The sequence below is a fragment of the Ursus americanus genome, chromosome 2 (assembly GCF_024610735.1).
Source record: "Ursus americanus isolate L20-20 chromosome 2, mUrsAme1.1.p, whole genome shotgun sequence".
Taxonomy (NCBI): Eukaryota; Metazoa; Chordata; class Mammalia; order Carnivora; family Ursidae; genus Ursus; species Ursus americanus.
In genome coordinates, this window is record NC_142128.1 from 16,847,477 (window position 1) to 16,864,612 (window position 17,136).

At 48.6% G+C, this 17,136-nt stretch overlaps 1 protein-coding gene and 1 long non-coding RNA gene across 2 annotated transcripts; both read left to right on the forward strand.

Annotated features, from left to right (window-relative positions):
• The first annotated feature begins 370 nt into the window (after positions 1-370).
• LOC123784629 (uncharacterized) lies at positions 371-2,845 on the forward strand. The gene is made up of 3 exons (XR_006777522.2): positions 371-497; positions 999-1,087; positions 1,861-2,845. It is a non-coding gene; the product is annotated as an uncharacterized LOC123784629 (long non-coding RNA).
• A 6,366-nt stretch (positions 2,846-9,211) lies between these two features.
• On the forward strand, positions 9,212-10,743 carry ZG16 (zymogen granule protein 16). Its single transcript, XM_045785980.2, has 3 exons — positions 9,212-9,301; positions 9,484-9,616; positions 10,328-10,743. Exons 1-3 carry the CDS (start codon positions 9,247-9,249, stop codon positions 10,641-10,643), a joined length of 504 nt encoding a protein of 167 aa, XP_045641936.1. The 5' UTR covers positions 9,212-9,246; the 3' UTR covers positions 10,644-10,743.
• Positions 10,744-17,136: the final 6,393 nt, after the last annotated feature.

Here is a 17,136-nt window from a genome sequence, read left to right on the forward strand (position 1 = left end):
ACCTCATAAAAGTAGGCATTCAGCACTTCTGTCCCCTTCCATCTTGATCTAATATTGCTTCTCATCTCTGAAAGACCATCTACCCTCACATTCGAGACCCACCTTAAATCTCATTACGACTCACGATTATTCTTCGCCGCCCATCAGGTTCCCTGGTCTCTGAGTCTCCCCTTCCCCGACTCGACCTGCTGCTCCATCCTATTGATACTTTACTTGGAGCCCACATCCTGGAGTCCCTCCCTGACCAGCCCTCCCTTATCTCAGTCCACTTCCTCTATGACCTTGACTCCGAGGTGTATTGCTCCAATCATCCGGTCTCTGACACTTGCCAGCCTTGTCGTCTGCCACACCCTCCTCGTAAATCTTCTGCCTTTGGATCAATACAACCGCCCTCTTTTTGTCCTGTTACCAGGTTAGTGAGCCCCGATGGAGAAAATCACACGACTCACCACACCAGCGCCCCCTCATTCCACCTGGTCCCTCAGCCACGCTGTCCTGTGAGTCCGGGCAATGCTCTTCTTTCCCTTCCCTACAGCTGCTCTTCCAGACCTCTCACAGCTTCCCTAAGGAGCTTGGCCCAACCTCAACTCTTGTCATCCGCGTATCCGCGTTTCTCTCTTGTGCAGAAAGATGACAGCTTCGGGCGGGAGCTCCCGCTCACTTCCTTGTTCATTCTCAGCCCCTGAGACTGGGGTTGGCCCCTTCGGCTCCTTATCCCCACCCCAAAAAGGAGAGGTTAGCAATCATGAACGCCATGCTCACTCTTGGCTCTGTTCACGGCTTGCCTGGGGATTCTTACTGGCTCCCTCCAGTCCCTGGGAGCCTGATCTGCCTTGACAACATCCTTCCCCCGTGAAGGATGATGTGTCCCACTTTGTCCCCTGTGCTGCTTTTCCTACCTCGTTTCCATGTCTCCACTCCTCCAACGCTACTCCTCTGGGCTGTGCGCCTTTGATGTGCCTAGCAATTTACTAAGAACATTCCTTTTCTTTTTCTAGGTAATCTCTACCCAAAATGAGGCTCAAAGTCACAACCCCGAGATGCTCCCCTGACGGAGCCAGCCAGGCGGCCCTGACTAAGCACGTTGGTATGTCTCATTTAATCCTCTAAAATAAGCCCTGCAGTGGACTTTATCCTTCCTTCTCCCATCAGGACACTGAGATGCAGAGACTTTTAAGTAATTTGCCCAAGGAAAGGGGCAGAGCCAGACCCCAGCCTGCTCGTCTCTTTTCACTGTGCATTTCTGGCCTCTATGACCACACTTCATGGCCCCCGCCAGGATTCTAGTCCCCTCCTCTGTGCTTGACCGAATCCTTAGATGTCTGGCAATGCTCCCGCACGGAGTTCTGAAGGCCAGTTTGATCAGGTTTGGCCCTCACTGGGGGGCGAGCCCCTCCAGGGCAGGACACTCCGATTCCATTTCCCCAGCGCGATCACACTAAGTGCTTTCCGTGATGTTCAGTGTTCAACGCCCTCTGCTTAGTTGACCATTTTGCCCTTATTCTTTTACCAGCCGAGCGGACAGGAAAAGGTGATGATGGTAGAGGAGACACATGACAGCTCATAACCTTGAGGTGACAGGGCCTGAGCTGCGAGGCATTAACATCAGCAAATCTGGCCTCAGGCGGACAAGCTCGGGGCTTTGGGGCTTTAGTTCACCTGCAGTGGGTTGAAGCATTGAATCGGGAAAAGAAAAGAACGAGGTTGAAGCCTATGAGTGGAACGCTAGGAATACAGGGTTTAGGTTTATAACTAAAAACATGAGGGGTAAAAATGAATGAATGAATGAATGCATGAATGCATGAATAAAGTAAAACGTGCGGGCTAATTAGGTATTTTGCGATTTTCTTATATCCACAGGGCGGAGCCACTCCTTAGACCATGAGAAACAGAAGCATTTCCTTGCACCAGGCAGTGTTCTGGAACTTCAGCTACAGGAACCATTTCAGAACCACAGCAACCCTCAGAGCAGGTACGAGCATTATCGCCTTTTTGAATGTGTGCTTGTTTTTTCAGATGAGAACACAGAAGCAGAGAGAAATAAAATAACTCGCCCCAGGCACCCGGCTCCTGAGCGGTCCAGCCCGTCTGTGCCCGAACACCACAAAGGCACCCCACACTAGCCAGCTTCATGCATTGGCAGAACACAGCAAGGGCAAGAGCAGAAGACCGAGCCTCGTGTGATAATATGAAAGAAACAAAATCCGCTCAGATTGTCAGATGAATCCTTCCCGACACAGCAAGAATGACTGCATCCTGGTGAAATGACCTCGCCTCATTACCACTGTGATATTGTTGTATCAATATTTGATATTGTTCTATGTTCCGGAGGGCGATTATTCTTGGTAAGGAGGAAAACAAATACAGGGGACAAAGGAAAGCAAAGAGTTGCAACTGATCAAGACATTCAGTACGAGATATGGAGGCTGAAGGCAAACACAGTGGTTACAGGCTCGAGGCTGGCTTGACTCAATCTCGGGGTTGTAAGTTTGAGCTCCACGTTGGGTGTAGAGATTAACTAAAAATAAAATCTTTTTTTAAAATACTCATTGGAATTTTTAAAAATTATTATTTTTTTCTTTTTTAAAGAGAGAGACAGAGAGAGAGAGCGTGAGCGGGGTGGGGAGGAGCAGAGGGAAAGGGACAGAGAGAATCCAAGCAGCCTCCACGCCCAGCGTGGAGCCCGGTGTGGGGCTCAGTCCCACAACCCTGAGATCATGAGCTGAGTCAAAAGCGAGTCGGACGTTCAACCAACTGAGCCACCCAGGCGCCCCTTTAAAATAAAATCTTAAAAAACAAAAACACGCATACACACAGATTAAAAAAAGAATTACCATGTAAGCATAGCTCAATAAAAGGAAATTAAAACGAGATTCCCAAGTGACTTTAACTTGAGTCATTCAAATCAACTTACAGAAAATTCTTTCTTTGAGGGGCACCTGCCTGTCTCAGTCGGAAGAGCATGTGACCCTTGATCTCGGGATCGTGAGTTCAAGCCCCGTGTAGGATGTAGAGATGACTAAAAAAATAAACTTAAAAAAAAGTTTCTTTCAAGTTTTATCAAGCATTTGATAAAGATCTCCAGGATCTGAACTAAGCTAAACCATAAAATAAAGGTAACCAGAGCCAAGAAGGACACGGGCCGCCCTCATCAACTTTATCTGAAAGAGACATAAAAAGAAAGGCCGTGGGACTCCTGGGTAGCTCAGTTGGTTAAGTGTCTGCCTTTGGCTCAGGTCATGATCCCAGCAGTCCCTGGATGGAGCCCTACATTGGGCTCCTTGCTCAGCGGGGAGCCGGCTTACCCCCCTGCTTATGCTCTTTCTCTCTCTAACAAATAAATAAATAAAATCTTAAAAAGAAAAAAAAAAAGGCCATGTTTTGTGAGAATTAAAGAGAGAGAAAAAATAAACATTTATTCAGTACTTACGAGTGAGATCTGTGCCAGGGGCTTGACACAATTTGTTGGTTTCACCTCGGCAGCAGATGAACAAATGGAAGCTCCCAAGTCACGGAATGAGTAAGGGCAGGGGCCAAGCTTTAAGACTCGTCTCTTTCTAATACAACCTTCTGTCCGGGAATTCCTGGTCCATCACTGTAGGTTTCCGACTTCAAAAAATGATTAACTTGCTTTGCAGCATATACACCAGTCCAGTCATTATGTTGTACACCTGAAACTGATAATGTTACATGTCAATTACATGTCACAAAAAAATTACGGACATATGCTTCTCTACCTGAGTGGGTTTCTGGAGCTGCTCTGGTTACTACCCTAGAAGTGTCCCAACCCGCTTCTAGCCTGCCTGTTTTGGGTTGTGTTGGTATACAGAGACTCAGCCCTTTGAGAGAGGTAAAGTTTATTTTTTTCAAGGATTGTTTTTTTTTAAACAGAAATTCACAGAAGGAAAGAACATTTTATATCATGAGCCAGTACACACAGTATAGAGTATTTAACTGAAACAATAGTTCAGGAAACAGTATTTATTCATTTAAAACAAATTTTTAAGGATTTTATTTATTTATTTGACAGAGAGAGAAAGTGAGAGAACACAAGCGGGGGCAGGAGGGAGGGCAACAGGCAGAGGGAGAAGCGGACTGCCCACTGACCACGGAGCCCCATGTGGAGCTTGATCCCAGGACCCTGAGATCATTACCTGAGCAGAAGGCAGACGCTTCACTGACTGAGCCACCCGGGTGCCCCCAGGGAACAGTATTTAGACTTGTTACATGCGATGGTCTCACTTTCTTTTCTATTCCACTTTTAAAATATGTTGGTCTTGGGGTGCCCGGCTCGCTCAGTCCGATGAGTGCACAACTCTTGATCTCAGGGTCACGGGCTCCAGCCCTACCTTGTGTGTACAGATTACAAAACAAAACAAAAAACTTAAAAAAAAATGTCCGTCTCAAAGCTGTTAAAATGATTTTGTGGTCCACCAGTGAGTTAAGGCCTACTGTTTGAAAAACATTGTCCTTGGATTTTGGTTGATCTCAAGACCTTTTTTTTTTCTTCTCATTTTATAAAGGCAGAAATCTAGGCTCCAAAAAAAAAGTGACCTCTTTACATTCACCCACCTCATGAGTGTTGGATGGAGGACCTCAACTTGAAATTCTATCTTTACGTCCAGTATTCTACCGAATACAGAATTTCACCAGAAGATTCAGAAATAAGAAACAAGAAAACCCAAATAGGAGCCTGCCAGAAGAGAGACACAGGCATGAAAAGACAAAGGAGGAACATTTAATAGAATTCTGACCGCATCCAGGGCATCCGACAGTCATTTCTGGGGCACCTTCTCTGTGCCAGGTGGGAAGCAGGAGCCCGGAATTCAGAGGTGGAAAAGACACTGTCTCCACCTTGGAATGGGCTCCAGGTTTCCCAGCAGAAACTTGTGTAAACAGATAAACTACAGCGCAGGGTAATCAGAGCTGGGCTAGTGCCCTAGGAAGCACAGCTGGAGGCCAGAGAAAGGAATTCTGTTTGAAGTAGAGGGGCTGCGGAGGGGACACCCGTGATTGAAGTCTTGGTGAGGGGTTCAGAGGGGTGGTGGGTGCAGGGGGGGGGGCTATGGCTGAATGTCTTGAACATAGAAGATACTAGGAGAGCAGAAGACGGAGAACATTTAGGCAGCAGGAGTGGCAGGAGTAAACTGCAGGCCACCATAGGGGCTGGCATGTGGGGCACTGGGGACAGGAAGGTAGGGAGTGGAGGGACCCTCTCTGCAACTCAGTGGGGTCACTTCTCTCGCGAGACTTTAGTTTCCTCACTGCAACGGGGAAGGATGAACAGAAATGTTCATTTTGCTTTTGTAGTAAAACCCTTTGTTCAAATGAAGCCAGTTGGGAGACCCAAGGCATACAGGAGGAGATAGAGAATTTTTTTCTGAACAGGAAACAGATCTGCCATTGTTTGGAAATACATTTTGGAAAATCCGTGGTGGGACGGAGCCGGAAGATTCTCACCGCCCCACCCCACCCCCCCCGCCCTGGGGTCTGAATTTGCACCAGGACTTAAGCTGCTTTGTCTGGGAGAGAAAGTAGTTCTCAGGGCGCGGAGCAAGGGAGGAGCGTAGCCCCAGGGGGCCTGGTGTGGCGGGAGTTGGGGGGGGGTGTGAGAGCTCCCGAGACTCCTGCTTTGGGGTCGACCTGCAGTCTTAACCCCCGCCCCCCATTGAGCTCCAGTCTTCACTTTTACTTTTTTATTTAAAAAAATATTTTCTTGGGGGCCCTGGGTGTAGTCGGTGAAGGGTCTGCCTTCGGCCCAGGTCATGATCCCGGGGTCTTGGGATGGAGCACCGCATCCAGCTCCCTGCCCCGAAGGGAGTCGGCTTCTCCCTCCCCCTCTGCTGCTCTCCCTGCTTGTGCTCTCTCTCTCAAATAAATAAATAAAATCATAAAATCTTAAAAAATATATATTTTACTTTTTTTTTTTTTTTGAGAGGGAGCGAGGGAAGGACAGAGGGGTTAGAAGAGGGACAAGCGGACTCCGTGGGAGCCGGTGGCGGGCTCGATCCCACGGCCGAAGATCACGACCTGAGCGAAACCAAGAGTCCCACCTCAACCGACTGAGCCTCCCAGGCGCCCCTCCAGTTGCCCCTTTTAAAAGGCAAAACCCCCTCATCGGCTCCCCTCACCATCAGGAGCAATCCAAACTCCTGACCACTGCCTCCTTCCCAGGCCCTGCACCTGCCCACTGGGGGCTGCCCGGACCTCCCCTCCCCCTGGCTTCCACACTTGCCGCAGCCTCCCGCCCCCTCCCCGCCCCCGCTTTCTACTCCGCCCACCCGCACACTGCCCCGCACGCCCCCTGCTCAGGGCTTCGGCCCTGGAACCTTCGCCAGGCCCAGTCTTGCCCCAAACATCAGTCTTCTCCCCATCGCTTCAGTCATGTCTTCGCGAAGGTTGCCCCGGTGGGCGGCCTCCCAGGCAGGGGAGCAGCTTCCCCAGCCCTGCTCCCGCCTGGCTCTGCTGTATTTCCTCATGGCCTGTCCTGTGCTGACAGTTGTTCCATTGTCCGCCGGCCCCCCCTGGAGCCTGGAGCCAAAGCGGGTAGCCAGGACTCCACTCTCCCTCCATAGCTGTCTTTCCAGCTTCTAGAACGGTGCCTCCAGCAGACAGATGCTCCGGAAATATGTGGGGTTAAGTTGCTTTGCCAAGAAGGCAGAGAAGACAGGGAGAGAATGTGAGCTGCCCTTGCAACAGCAGAAAGCCTGGGGAGGCTTTGGACTTTCCCTGCATGTAGGTAGGGGGATGCGTGTGACCCCTGATGAAGGCACAGAGCTACGATCTTTGATAGGCGGTGTTTGGTTCCATCCTGTGGGATACACTCCTCATGAGGAAGAAGAGAGACAAGACAGAGGAAAGAGAGAGTTTGGGGGAGGAGGAGGACAAAGAAAAGAGGCAGAAGGAAAAAGGCACGGAGAGAGAGGGAATATGAAGAAAAATCCTCAGAGCAGGAGATGCGGGGGAAAGTTCAAGACAGAGAGAACTGGGAAAGAAAGAAAAACCAGAGAGGACAAGAGACAGAACAAAACATCTGGAATCAAGAAGAAGGTACGTCAGCAGGACAGGCGTGTTTTGAACTTGGAGACGAGAGGTCACACAACACATCCTCGGCTGCCCTCCTTGTTCTGGAACGGCCAGGGGACTAGCCCTGTCCTATTTCCAGCTCCTTAGGGTGGGGCTCCCTTGCTTTCCTGGGAGGAGTCCTCAGCCCTAGATGGTGAGCCTGTGATGGGTGGGTGCTCTGTGTGTCCAGCTGCTAGTACTTAATAACTGAGGCTAATGACTTCAGCCCCTCCCTGGGCTCCATCCTTCCCTCTGCTGGGGAGGACCTGCTGACTCAGAGGGTCAAAGAGCCAGTCCTAGAGGGGTCAGGAAGTAGGACTCAGGATTCCTCCGGGGACTTAGGTGTAATGGAAGGGCCTCCAAAGAGAAGAAATCTATGACATCAACCCTGGGGAGGTTTCAGACCTACAGGAAAGAGCAATTGTCCTAATAGCCCCTGGAAGATTCAGCCGTGGCTCCCCGAAGTCCTGAGGCCCTGAGCCTGCCCCCAAAGGAGGACTTGTCTACTTTTTCCCCCTTAGCTTCCCCTTGCCCTCTGGACAGACTGTCTGTTCCCAGGAGGGGAATCTACAGGTGTTCATGCAACATCATGGTTTCTCAGAAAAGGTTTGTGAACAGTCTGGCCGGTTGAGGATGGATAGATGGGGGGGGGGGAGGCAAATACAGCAAAATATTAACCATGGTAGAATTGACATGGGGGTATATGAGTGTTCACTGTATAATTCTTTCAATTTTTCTATATGTTGTTGTTTTTTTTCTCCATATGAAGTAACAGGGAGGACAGAAAAAATTGTCTGGAAGATAGTAAGCACTCCTAAGTATAGGGCCTGGGGAGTGTAATTCCTTTCCAGGAGAATCTGTATTTCAAATGCCGTGAGAGGACAATGTTTATCCTGAAAGATGACAGATTGCAGGTGAGAGCACCCGCGGAACGCCAACGCGGAGAGGCAGAAGCTTAGACCACACCCAGAAATGATCAGTAACTTTGCCCACCCAAAGCTGCTGGCCCTTCAGTTGGTGACCTTTTCTCAAGTTTGTTCTGCCTGTCCTGAGATCTGGGCCTGAGTGGACCCCACCCCGTGGCCTGTAACCTTTGGGGGGAGAGGCAGGATAAGAAGTTCCAGACCCTGCCTGACAACTGACCCTAAGAGATTGATCATATTTGCTCAGGAGGTGAGGTTCACACGATAAAGAGCAGGGGGAGGGCTTGGACCTGATATAAAAGATCTGAAAGTTGCAGGGGGGTTGCTTTGCACTTGAAACTGCCAGGTAAGGGGTGACAGGGATGGCTGCGTTCGAGTTAGGGGGAATTCAGGCTGAGCTGTGTGGGAGCCTGCCTGGACTGAGCCGCAGGGGAGACCTGGGTGTCAGCTAACTGGGGGGCATCTGCATCTGAGTGAGGTGCAAAGATATCTGGGTCTCGGTGGAAGGACTGGGGATGCCTGGGATGCTGGTGGAATCGATGTGGCCAGATTTGTGTTAGTGGAGGAAGAGTAATGACACATAGAGCAGGCATCTGGAATCTACTATCTTGAGCTGGTCCAAACTCCTTCTGTATCTCTCAGTCTATCCCCCTTCTCCTGACCGGCTCTGATGCTGGTGGTAGCAGTCTCACCTATCATCACCTCCACCCCCCGGTGACACAGAGACGGAGCTCTAAAATGCTCCTTTCCTTCTGATCTGAGACCAGCATGAAGCTAAGAATTTGAATTCTGCCCCAGATGTCCCCCAGGCCAGGCCAGGCCATTCCAAGGATATTTCAGTTAGGTTTTGCTCAGACCCCTGGTTTGGGACACCCAACCATCTCTAGGATTTGAAGAATCTTCTTTGCAAACTCTTCCTGCTTCGTGCTAGGAGGGAACAGGGCTTATCATAGCTTGGTCCAGATAAGAGGGTTAGGATCCATCTTCTGATCTGGGATGGAAGAAGGGAGCTGGAGGGAGCTGGCTACCTCCAGACCGGGGAGGACAGAGGGGTTAAGGACACAGAAGATAGTCCTCCAGGAGCCGGACCAGAGACTGGGGACAATCCTTTCAAAGCCCAAGACTGGGTCAGTTAGGTCTGAGTTGAAGGAAAAGAAGGCCGAGTCTCCACGGGAGGTCGGGGATGGCTGGCTCAATGAAATCTGAAGGAAAAAGGCTAAACCTTGACTTTCTCCTTTCTTTCCGCTCCAGCCCCAGAATGTTGACCATTGCTCTTCTTGCCCTTCTCTGTGCATCAGCCTCGGCCAATGACAGTAAGTGAGAAGCCAGGAGCCCAGCACTAGCGTTATGGGAAGGCAGCCCCCTGCACTGCTGGTGGCCAAGGGTTCAGAGGCTGACTTGGAGTGGGGGGCACTGAGTTGTGGGAGGTATAGGGGTGGTGGGGAGGAACTGAGCTCTTGAGATTTCTCCCTCCGACTCCTACTGTCCCCCCCAGTTCAGGCTAGGGCCTCCTCCTACAATGGAGAGTATGGAGGTGGCGGAGGAGAGAGATTCTCCCATTCTGGCTACCAGCTGGAAGGCCCCATCACCGCCATCCGGGTCCGGGTCAACAGATACTACATTGTAGGGTAAGATTCTTTGTGTTTCTCTGGTTTGGGGATCCTCTCTGATCTTGCTACACGGGAAAGTTCTCAGTCACTTTGGGTCACGTCTGTTCCGGTCAATGAGTCCCAGGGGTAACATGACACGCGAAAGTGGTTAGAGGACAGAGATCTGAGGCCAGCGCTGCTACAACCAACCCTACAGCCCCCCCCCCCCCCGCACCCGCGATCTTATACTATGGGCAGATCGTATACTGTGGCTGCTCAGGCACCTGGAAGCTGGCTGGGTGGGCCCCACCCGAGGGGGAAGCCCCCTCTGACATCCTCTGTCTTTGCTGATGCCTCTCCCCAAAATGTGTATCCTTCTGATCCTGGGCTACATCCTGGGACAACAAAGTCTCTGCCCTCATGAGAGCCTTCCAGAAAGATCCATCTGCTCCTTTCTCATGGGGCCGGGGGAGGGGGGATGAATGGCACAGTGGGGATCTAGATTCCAACACTGGTCTGGGTGACTCTGGCTAAGTTACTCTTCCCTTCCGAGCCTATGTTTGTCGGCAAAAGGAGGTGAAGTTCTCTGTATGATCTCAAGGGCTCGCTCATCGTTCACACCCTGTGGGACTGGCGGGATGCCCATCACCCCGTCACCAGTTTGTGGATCTCAGGGGTTGGCCAAGAGGCCCTGAATTCTGATCAGCCCGCTCAGTGTCCATCTTCCTTCCCTCCTCGCCCGGCGCCTAGTCTCCAGGTACGCTACGGCAAGGTGTGGAGTGACTACGTGGGCGGCACCCAGGGGGACCTGGAGGAGATCTTCTTGCACCCTGGGGAGTCCGTGATCCAGGTGTCTGGCAAGTACAAGTACTACTTGAGGAAGCTGGTCTTCGTGACCGACAAGGGCCGCTACCTGCCTTTTGGGAAAGACACAGGCACGAGTTTCAACGCTGTCCCCTTGTACCCCAACACTGTGCTGCGATTCATTAGTGGCCGCGCCGGTGCCCTCATCAATGCCATCGGCCTGCACTGGGATGATTACCCCAGTGACTGCAGCAGCTGCTGAGCCCCAGCTCGTCCCAGGCCCCGCCCGCAGTGGGGGTGTTGAGAACCTCTTCACCACTAACCTCATCCACATGGCGCAATAAAAACAATAAAAGGACCTAGCTCCCGCGTGTCTGTGGCTGTGTGCAGCTGGGATCTGACCGCTGACTCTGGCTGTGGCTGGGCGAATCGCGTTTCTGGTTATCTGTCTGACGTCATTCTGGGGAAGAGTGGGAGGGAGAGGGCGAGAGAGGTGTAAACGTCTTGGGCTTTTCTTCATAATTTATCAAGAGGAGATAAGATCTGGGCTTATACCAACTCTTGTTTTCAAGGATAGCTCCTGAGACTGTTTACCCAAACTGCAGTTCTGGGGCTGAGGGGAAGGCGTAGCTGTGGCGTATCGCCAGCCCCCCAGATGTTCCACTCTCTAGACCTTCTCTCCCCTGGAGATAGTGCCTCTCCACCAAAAAGCTCTTGACCTTAACTCACTTGCTGGCCATTTTCCTTTGCTCTTTTCTGAGAATCCACCTGACTTCCGAAGCTTGGCCCACATTTGTGTCAAGGACCTTGCCCGTTATCCAGCCTAGTTTCCCCCCCGACCTTTGCCTGGAAGCACTTGTGTCCTTGCCGAACTTAGCTCGCTCAAAATTGCGCTTCTTTCCCTAGAAAGCCACCACCTCAACAGCTTCTCTGCCAATACCAGCCTCAAAAAAAGGGCATTACGAGAAGGGCAGATTTCCACCGTGGGTTCCCAGGAACGTAAGGGTCGGTTCCCGTGAATGTAAGGGGTTCAGGAGGCAACAGAGTGGCTACAGAGATACAGCAAGGTCATAAAGTTGCTTTGGAGAGAATTCTTAGGACTCTGGTTGCCAGTCCTAAGACTGACAGTGCTTTGCTTTTGTTTTGTCTTTTGGTGGTGGTGGTCGTGGTTGGGGGTGGGGGAAGTCACTCAGTGCTCCCAAAAGATTGATTCACAGCATGGGGAGTGCCAGAGTCACATTCCTTCCAGGTCAGAAAAAGATAACAACTATGTACACGTAATTTTATTTTTATTTTTTAAAGATTTTATTTATTTGTCAGAGAGAGAGACAGAGCACAAGCAGGGAGAAGGGCAGGCAGAGGGAGAAAGAAGACTCCCTGCTGAGCAAGCAGCCTGACAGGGACTGATCCCAGAATCTTGGGATCATGACGAGCATGAGCTGAAGGCAGAGGCTTAACCGACTGAGCCACCCAGGCGCCCCCCTACATGTAATTTCAGAAAGAAATATTAACATTACAGAAGCAAACTCATACCTAGCTTGTTTTTACAATTTCTTTATTTGGCTCTAACAGTTCCATGGAATGGAATAATGACATCACTGTAATTATTATTATTATTTTTTTGAGATATAAAGCACATAAAATTCACCCTTTTAAAGTGTGTTATTTGAGTGGTTTTTAGTACATTCAGATTGTGCAAACTTCATCTCTAATTCCAGGATACTGTCATCAGCTCAGAAAGAAACCTCATGCCCATTAAGCAGAGACTCCCTGTTCCTCTCTCCCAGCCCTTCGTAAACACCCATCTACTTTCTGTCTCTATGGATTTGTCTATTCCTGACATTTCATGTAGAGGGAATCATACAATAACGTGGCCTTTATGTCTGGCTTCTCCCATTTAGCGTATTTTCAAGGTTCATCCATGTTGTGGCACGTGTCAGTACTTTGTTGCCTTGTATGGCTGAGTCGGACAGACCAGCTATCTGGTCAACTTCAGGACCGGCTTTAAACCAGCGGCATTCACAGGGGGCCAGGGGTACAAGCGCACACCTAGGAGGCAGAAGTAGCAGAAGAAGATGACGTAATGGGATTCCTAGCTTTTGTCTAGTCTATATATTATGCTTTTGTACAAGATTTGATTAAAAGAAATTTTTTCTTATAAAGTTTGAAAATTGCTAAACTGAGCTAATCATACATTCATCAAATATTTTTTGCTAGGTGCTTCGATATACAAAGACCACTGAAAGTTGGGTTCTTTTCCTCTAGTTGAAGGGAAGACTTGGTGAAGGAAGGGGTGTGTGTGTGTGTGTGTGCACGCGCGCGTGTGCATGCGCCCATGTGTATAGGAACCTAGTCCTGGGTGCAGGCTCCAGGTTATGCAGAAATATGAACATATGACAATGACAAGTGGTTTAGCACAGCTAAAATGTAAAGTACAACTGGACCAAGATGAAGCCTCATGGACAGGCAGGGACCATGAACGTCATGCTAAACTATTGAAACTTTATTTTATGGGCTACATGAAGCCATTCAATTAAAATTTCACCCAAGGGATTGATAAGATTTATAAGAAAGTTATTTTTTTCTGGTATAAGTGGGGAAAATGGATTGAAGGTGAAGCAGGGTAATAGTTACTAAGAGAATAGGTCTAGATCAGAGATGACAGATGTCTGAACAAAGGCAACGATGTGAGGAAGAGAAGAGAGGGAGGAATTTGAGAGATTCAAGGGGGAGGGTGATTTCAGAAGAGCTTGAATAAATGAAGGCGTGAAGGAGGAAAGTCTAGAACTACCATGTCTAGTATCGGCAACTGGGAAGAGTGGGATCTTCTCTAAGATGAGGAGTACAAGGAAAAATTAGCCTTGTTTTAAAATTAATTAATTTCAGGGGGGGGAGGGGCAGAGGAAGAGGGAGAGAGAGAATATTAAGCAGGCTCTATGCCCAGCGTGGGGCCTGATGCTGGGGCTCGATCTCACTGCCCCAATATCAAGAGTCACATGTTCCACTGACTGAGCCAGCCAGGGGGCCCCTACAGATAAAGGGATTTATTGCAAAGAGTTGGGTCCACAACTGTGGAGGCGGGTGAGGCAAGTCCAAAATCTGGAGGGCCAGCTGTCTGGAAACTCCAGGGCGGGAGGGAGTGCTGCAGTCCTCGGGTGGAATTTCTTCTTCCTCAGGGAAACCCCAGTTTTGTTCTTTTGCTTCCTTGTAAATTAATTTGCTACATTATCAAAATTTACACTTTTAGTAACTTCATTTTCTTTAGAATTTTTCCCCAGCTTTACTGAAGTGTAATTGACAAATAAAATTCTAATATTTTTGAAGTGTATGACGTGAGGATTTGATACGTACACATGGAGAAAGGACTCCCACAATCAAGTTCATTAACACACCCATCACCTCACAGTTACCTTAAAAAAATTTTTTTTAATTGAAGAATAGTTGACATACAATATTGTGTTAGTTTCAGGTGTACAACATAGTGATTCAATATTTATATACATTATGAAGTGGTCGGGGTGCCTGGGTGGCACAGCCAGTTAAGCAACCAACTCTTGGTTTCAGCTCAGGTTGTGATCTCAGGGTCGTGAGATCGAGCCCTCCGTGTTCAACAGAGTCTGCCTGTCCCTCTGTTCCTCCCCTGACCCCCCTGCTCATGCTTGTTCTCTCTCTCAAATAAATAAAATCTATAAAATAGTTACAATATTATTAACTATATTCCCTACATTGTATATTACATCTCCATATCTTATTTATTTTTTTAAAAAAGACTTATTTATTTGAGAGAGACAGAGCACAAGCAAGGGGGAGGGGCAGAGGGAGAGGGAGAAGCAGTCTCCCCACTAAGCAGGGAACCCGATGTGAGGCTTGATCCCAGGCACCTCCCATATCTTATCAAGAGTTACCTTAAAATTTTTTTTTTTTTGGTGAGAATGCTTAAGCTCTACTCTCTTAGCAAATTGCAATCATACAATACAGTATTTTCAACTACAGTCACCATACGACACAGTGGAAAGTCTGTACCCTTTTACCAACATCTCCCCATTTCCCATACTTCCCAGCTCTTGACAACCACATTCTACCCGGTTCTATGTATTCAACTTTTTTTTTTTTTTTTAAGTAATCTCTACTCTGAAGGTTGGGCTTGAACTCACCACCCTGAGATCAAGAGTAATGTTGCCCTATCCATCGAGCCTATCAAGAACCCCTGTGCTCAACTTTTGATTTTAGAGTCCACATAAGTGATACCATGCACTATCAGTTTTGCTTTTACTTTAAGCCTTTCAACTAACTGGATGAGGCCCACCCGGCTTACCCAGGATCATCACTTAAAAGTCCTATGATTGTAGATGGTAACCGAGTCTACAAAGCAGCTTCACAGCAACACCTAGCTTAGTTTTGATTGAATGCTCTGCTACAGCCTATAGCCAAACTGACATATAAACTAGCTGGTGCGCCTGAGAAAACCTAGGAGGGCTGGGGTGGGGAGTCAGGACGTGGCAGGCAGTGAGGGAGTTTGCCGCGCCAAAATCAGATAAAATGATTATTGAGGAATGCTGGGAACTTAGCTATTAGCTACTAGAGGTCACAGTGAGTTGACAGAGTACTGCCCGGGGACTTGGGAAAGCTAAGTCCTACCCCTGCACAGCTACATGGTCTCAGTCAAATTTCTTAACCTCTCTGGGTTTCAATCACCCATTTAAAATTAGCTTCTCTGGGTCATATGCTCTCTAAGATGTATTGAGCTCATACATCCCAGAAATCTAATTTGTAAGACTTTACTGTTATATGAAAACAACTGGCCTCATTGTGCAGTGGTTGAATGCTATATGGGGATAACTGAGCTATGTGTATGAAGAAGGTGGCCCGGAACAGGGGCATGTCTGAGGTCTCCCCAAGGAAGGAGTGCTGGAGCATGCCTGGAATGAAGGGCCCAAAGGCCCACAAGCTACAAAGAGAGCCCACAGCTCCTCTGCGGGCAACCTGGAGTTGAAAGGCAATCTCTCAAAAAGAACACCCCTCCCCGACCCCACTATACATGCCCCTCCACCAGCTAAGGGTGCCTGGCTGGCTCCGTCGGTAGAACACGGGACTCTTGATCTTGGGGTTGTAAGTTCAAGCCCCACGTTAGGTGTAGAAATTATTTAAAAATAAAATCTTAAAAAAAAAAAAAAAAAGCCCTTCTCGAGACCCTCCCTACAGGAGGTCACCGAATTAACTGGGTGATATATAACTATGACTGTTTCCTCGTGCGGATCATCAGGGACTCCACAGTGGCTGGTACTGAGCCCTCAAGCTCCCATGGCAGAACGTAGCTGGGAAAGAGCCATTTTAAGTAAACAGAGTGCCAGGCATCTTGAGCATTCCTGAGGATGGAGAAGCCCCAGTCTGCACAAGCTGATGCAGTCACCCAGGAGCAGCAAAGGTCAAATTTGCAAACGACAACCACCAACAGAACCCGACTATCCAAGAAATGGAAGACTCCCCTTAGCCTACAGCTTGTGGGTTTCAAGAACGTTTTGAGCCCAATAACTTCATGCCCAGGCAATGAAACAAGACAATCCTTGGTGTTAGCACGTGGACTTGGGTGTGCTGGGGAAGGACAGCAAAGATAGCCGGTTAGTAACACAGCGCATGCGCGGGAACGTTCGCGGATAACTTCCGGTAGGAAGACTGTATGAGCCGTCGTGCATGTGAGCCGCCGTGCATGTTTGCCGGCGTGGTTATTTCAGGGGAAATGGTAGGGAGAGACCAAAAATGGAAGAGGGGACTTACGTTTATTTTGCATCATCCGTTAAGAGTCCAGGCATTCTGCAAAACTACCTCATTTAATTGTGACAACAATCCTGCTGGAAAGTAGTAAGGGTAGTCTCATTTTTCAGATGAAGTCACCAAGACAGAAATCAGTTACGTGTGTAAGAGGTTTGAGAGTGACAATGGCAGATGTCACTGGTCGCTGTGTCACCTCCCCTCCAACCCTACACTCGTGCTTATTCTCTAGTAGGTAATAACTGAGCAAACCCAAACGAAAGCATGTGTTTTTTTTCTCTTCCCTGCTTCAGTGTGCCATCGGAGAAAATTCACCCGGAAACCCTATAAATCTTAGTGGAGCAAATCAAAGTGAGATTTCTTGGACTTAGTACAAACTAGAGCTCTGAAAAATTATGTGCCTTCGGTCATATTACAAATATTTATTAGGTGCCCATGATGCATCAGGCACTTTGTTAAATGCTGTCACATGTCCAAAATCACAAACATAGCAGAGAGCAGAGTCAGGGTCAAACTCGGGTCTTTCTGATGTCAAAATCTGGGCATTTTCCACATGTCCATGATTTTCAAACATCTCAGAAACAAAATCTTACAAGATTTTCCGATATGAGGATCCCACAGTTAGAAAATCATGTTAGCTTCTGTGCAGGAATTCTGTCAAATGTATGCACGCCTGTGGAACTCAAACTCCTCTATCAAGCATTGGGGAGTGTTTGGGGGTTGGGGAACAGAAGGACAAGCAGACTCCCCCAAAATTCCTTCTAGGCTCTTCCCAGTCACTTCCTGCCCCCAACTCCCAAATGCAATCGCTCTTCTGACTTTTTCATCACAGGCTAGTTAAGCCAGTTCTGCATTCAAACTGCTGTTATATTACAAAGCATGGAGCTTTTGGAAAAACTCACAGTACACCCCAGAGAGAATGAGTGAAAAGGCAAATAGCTTTAGTATTATTATGAAAATCGTTTTAACTCTGCAGAGGCCAGGGG

What these genes read in the sequence shown, in the direction of transcription:
- ZG16 (XM_045785980.2), top strand. Translation starts at nt 9,247, where the DNA reads ATGTTGACCATTGCTCTTCTTGCCCTTCTCTGTGCATCAGCCTCGGCC. An exon ending in ATCAGCCTCGGCCAATGACA is followed by an intron (nt 9,302 to 9,483) that starts GTAAGTGAGAAG and finishes TGTCCCCCCCAG; the next exon opens with TTCAGGCTAGGGCCTCCTCC. An exon ending in AACAGATACTACATTGTAGG is followed by an intron (nt 9,617 to 10,327) that starts GTAAGATTCTTT and finishes CCCGGCGCCTAG; the next exon opens with TCTCCAGGTACGCTACGGCA.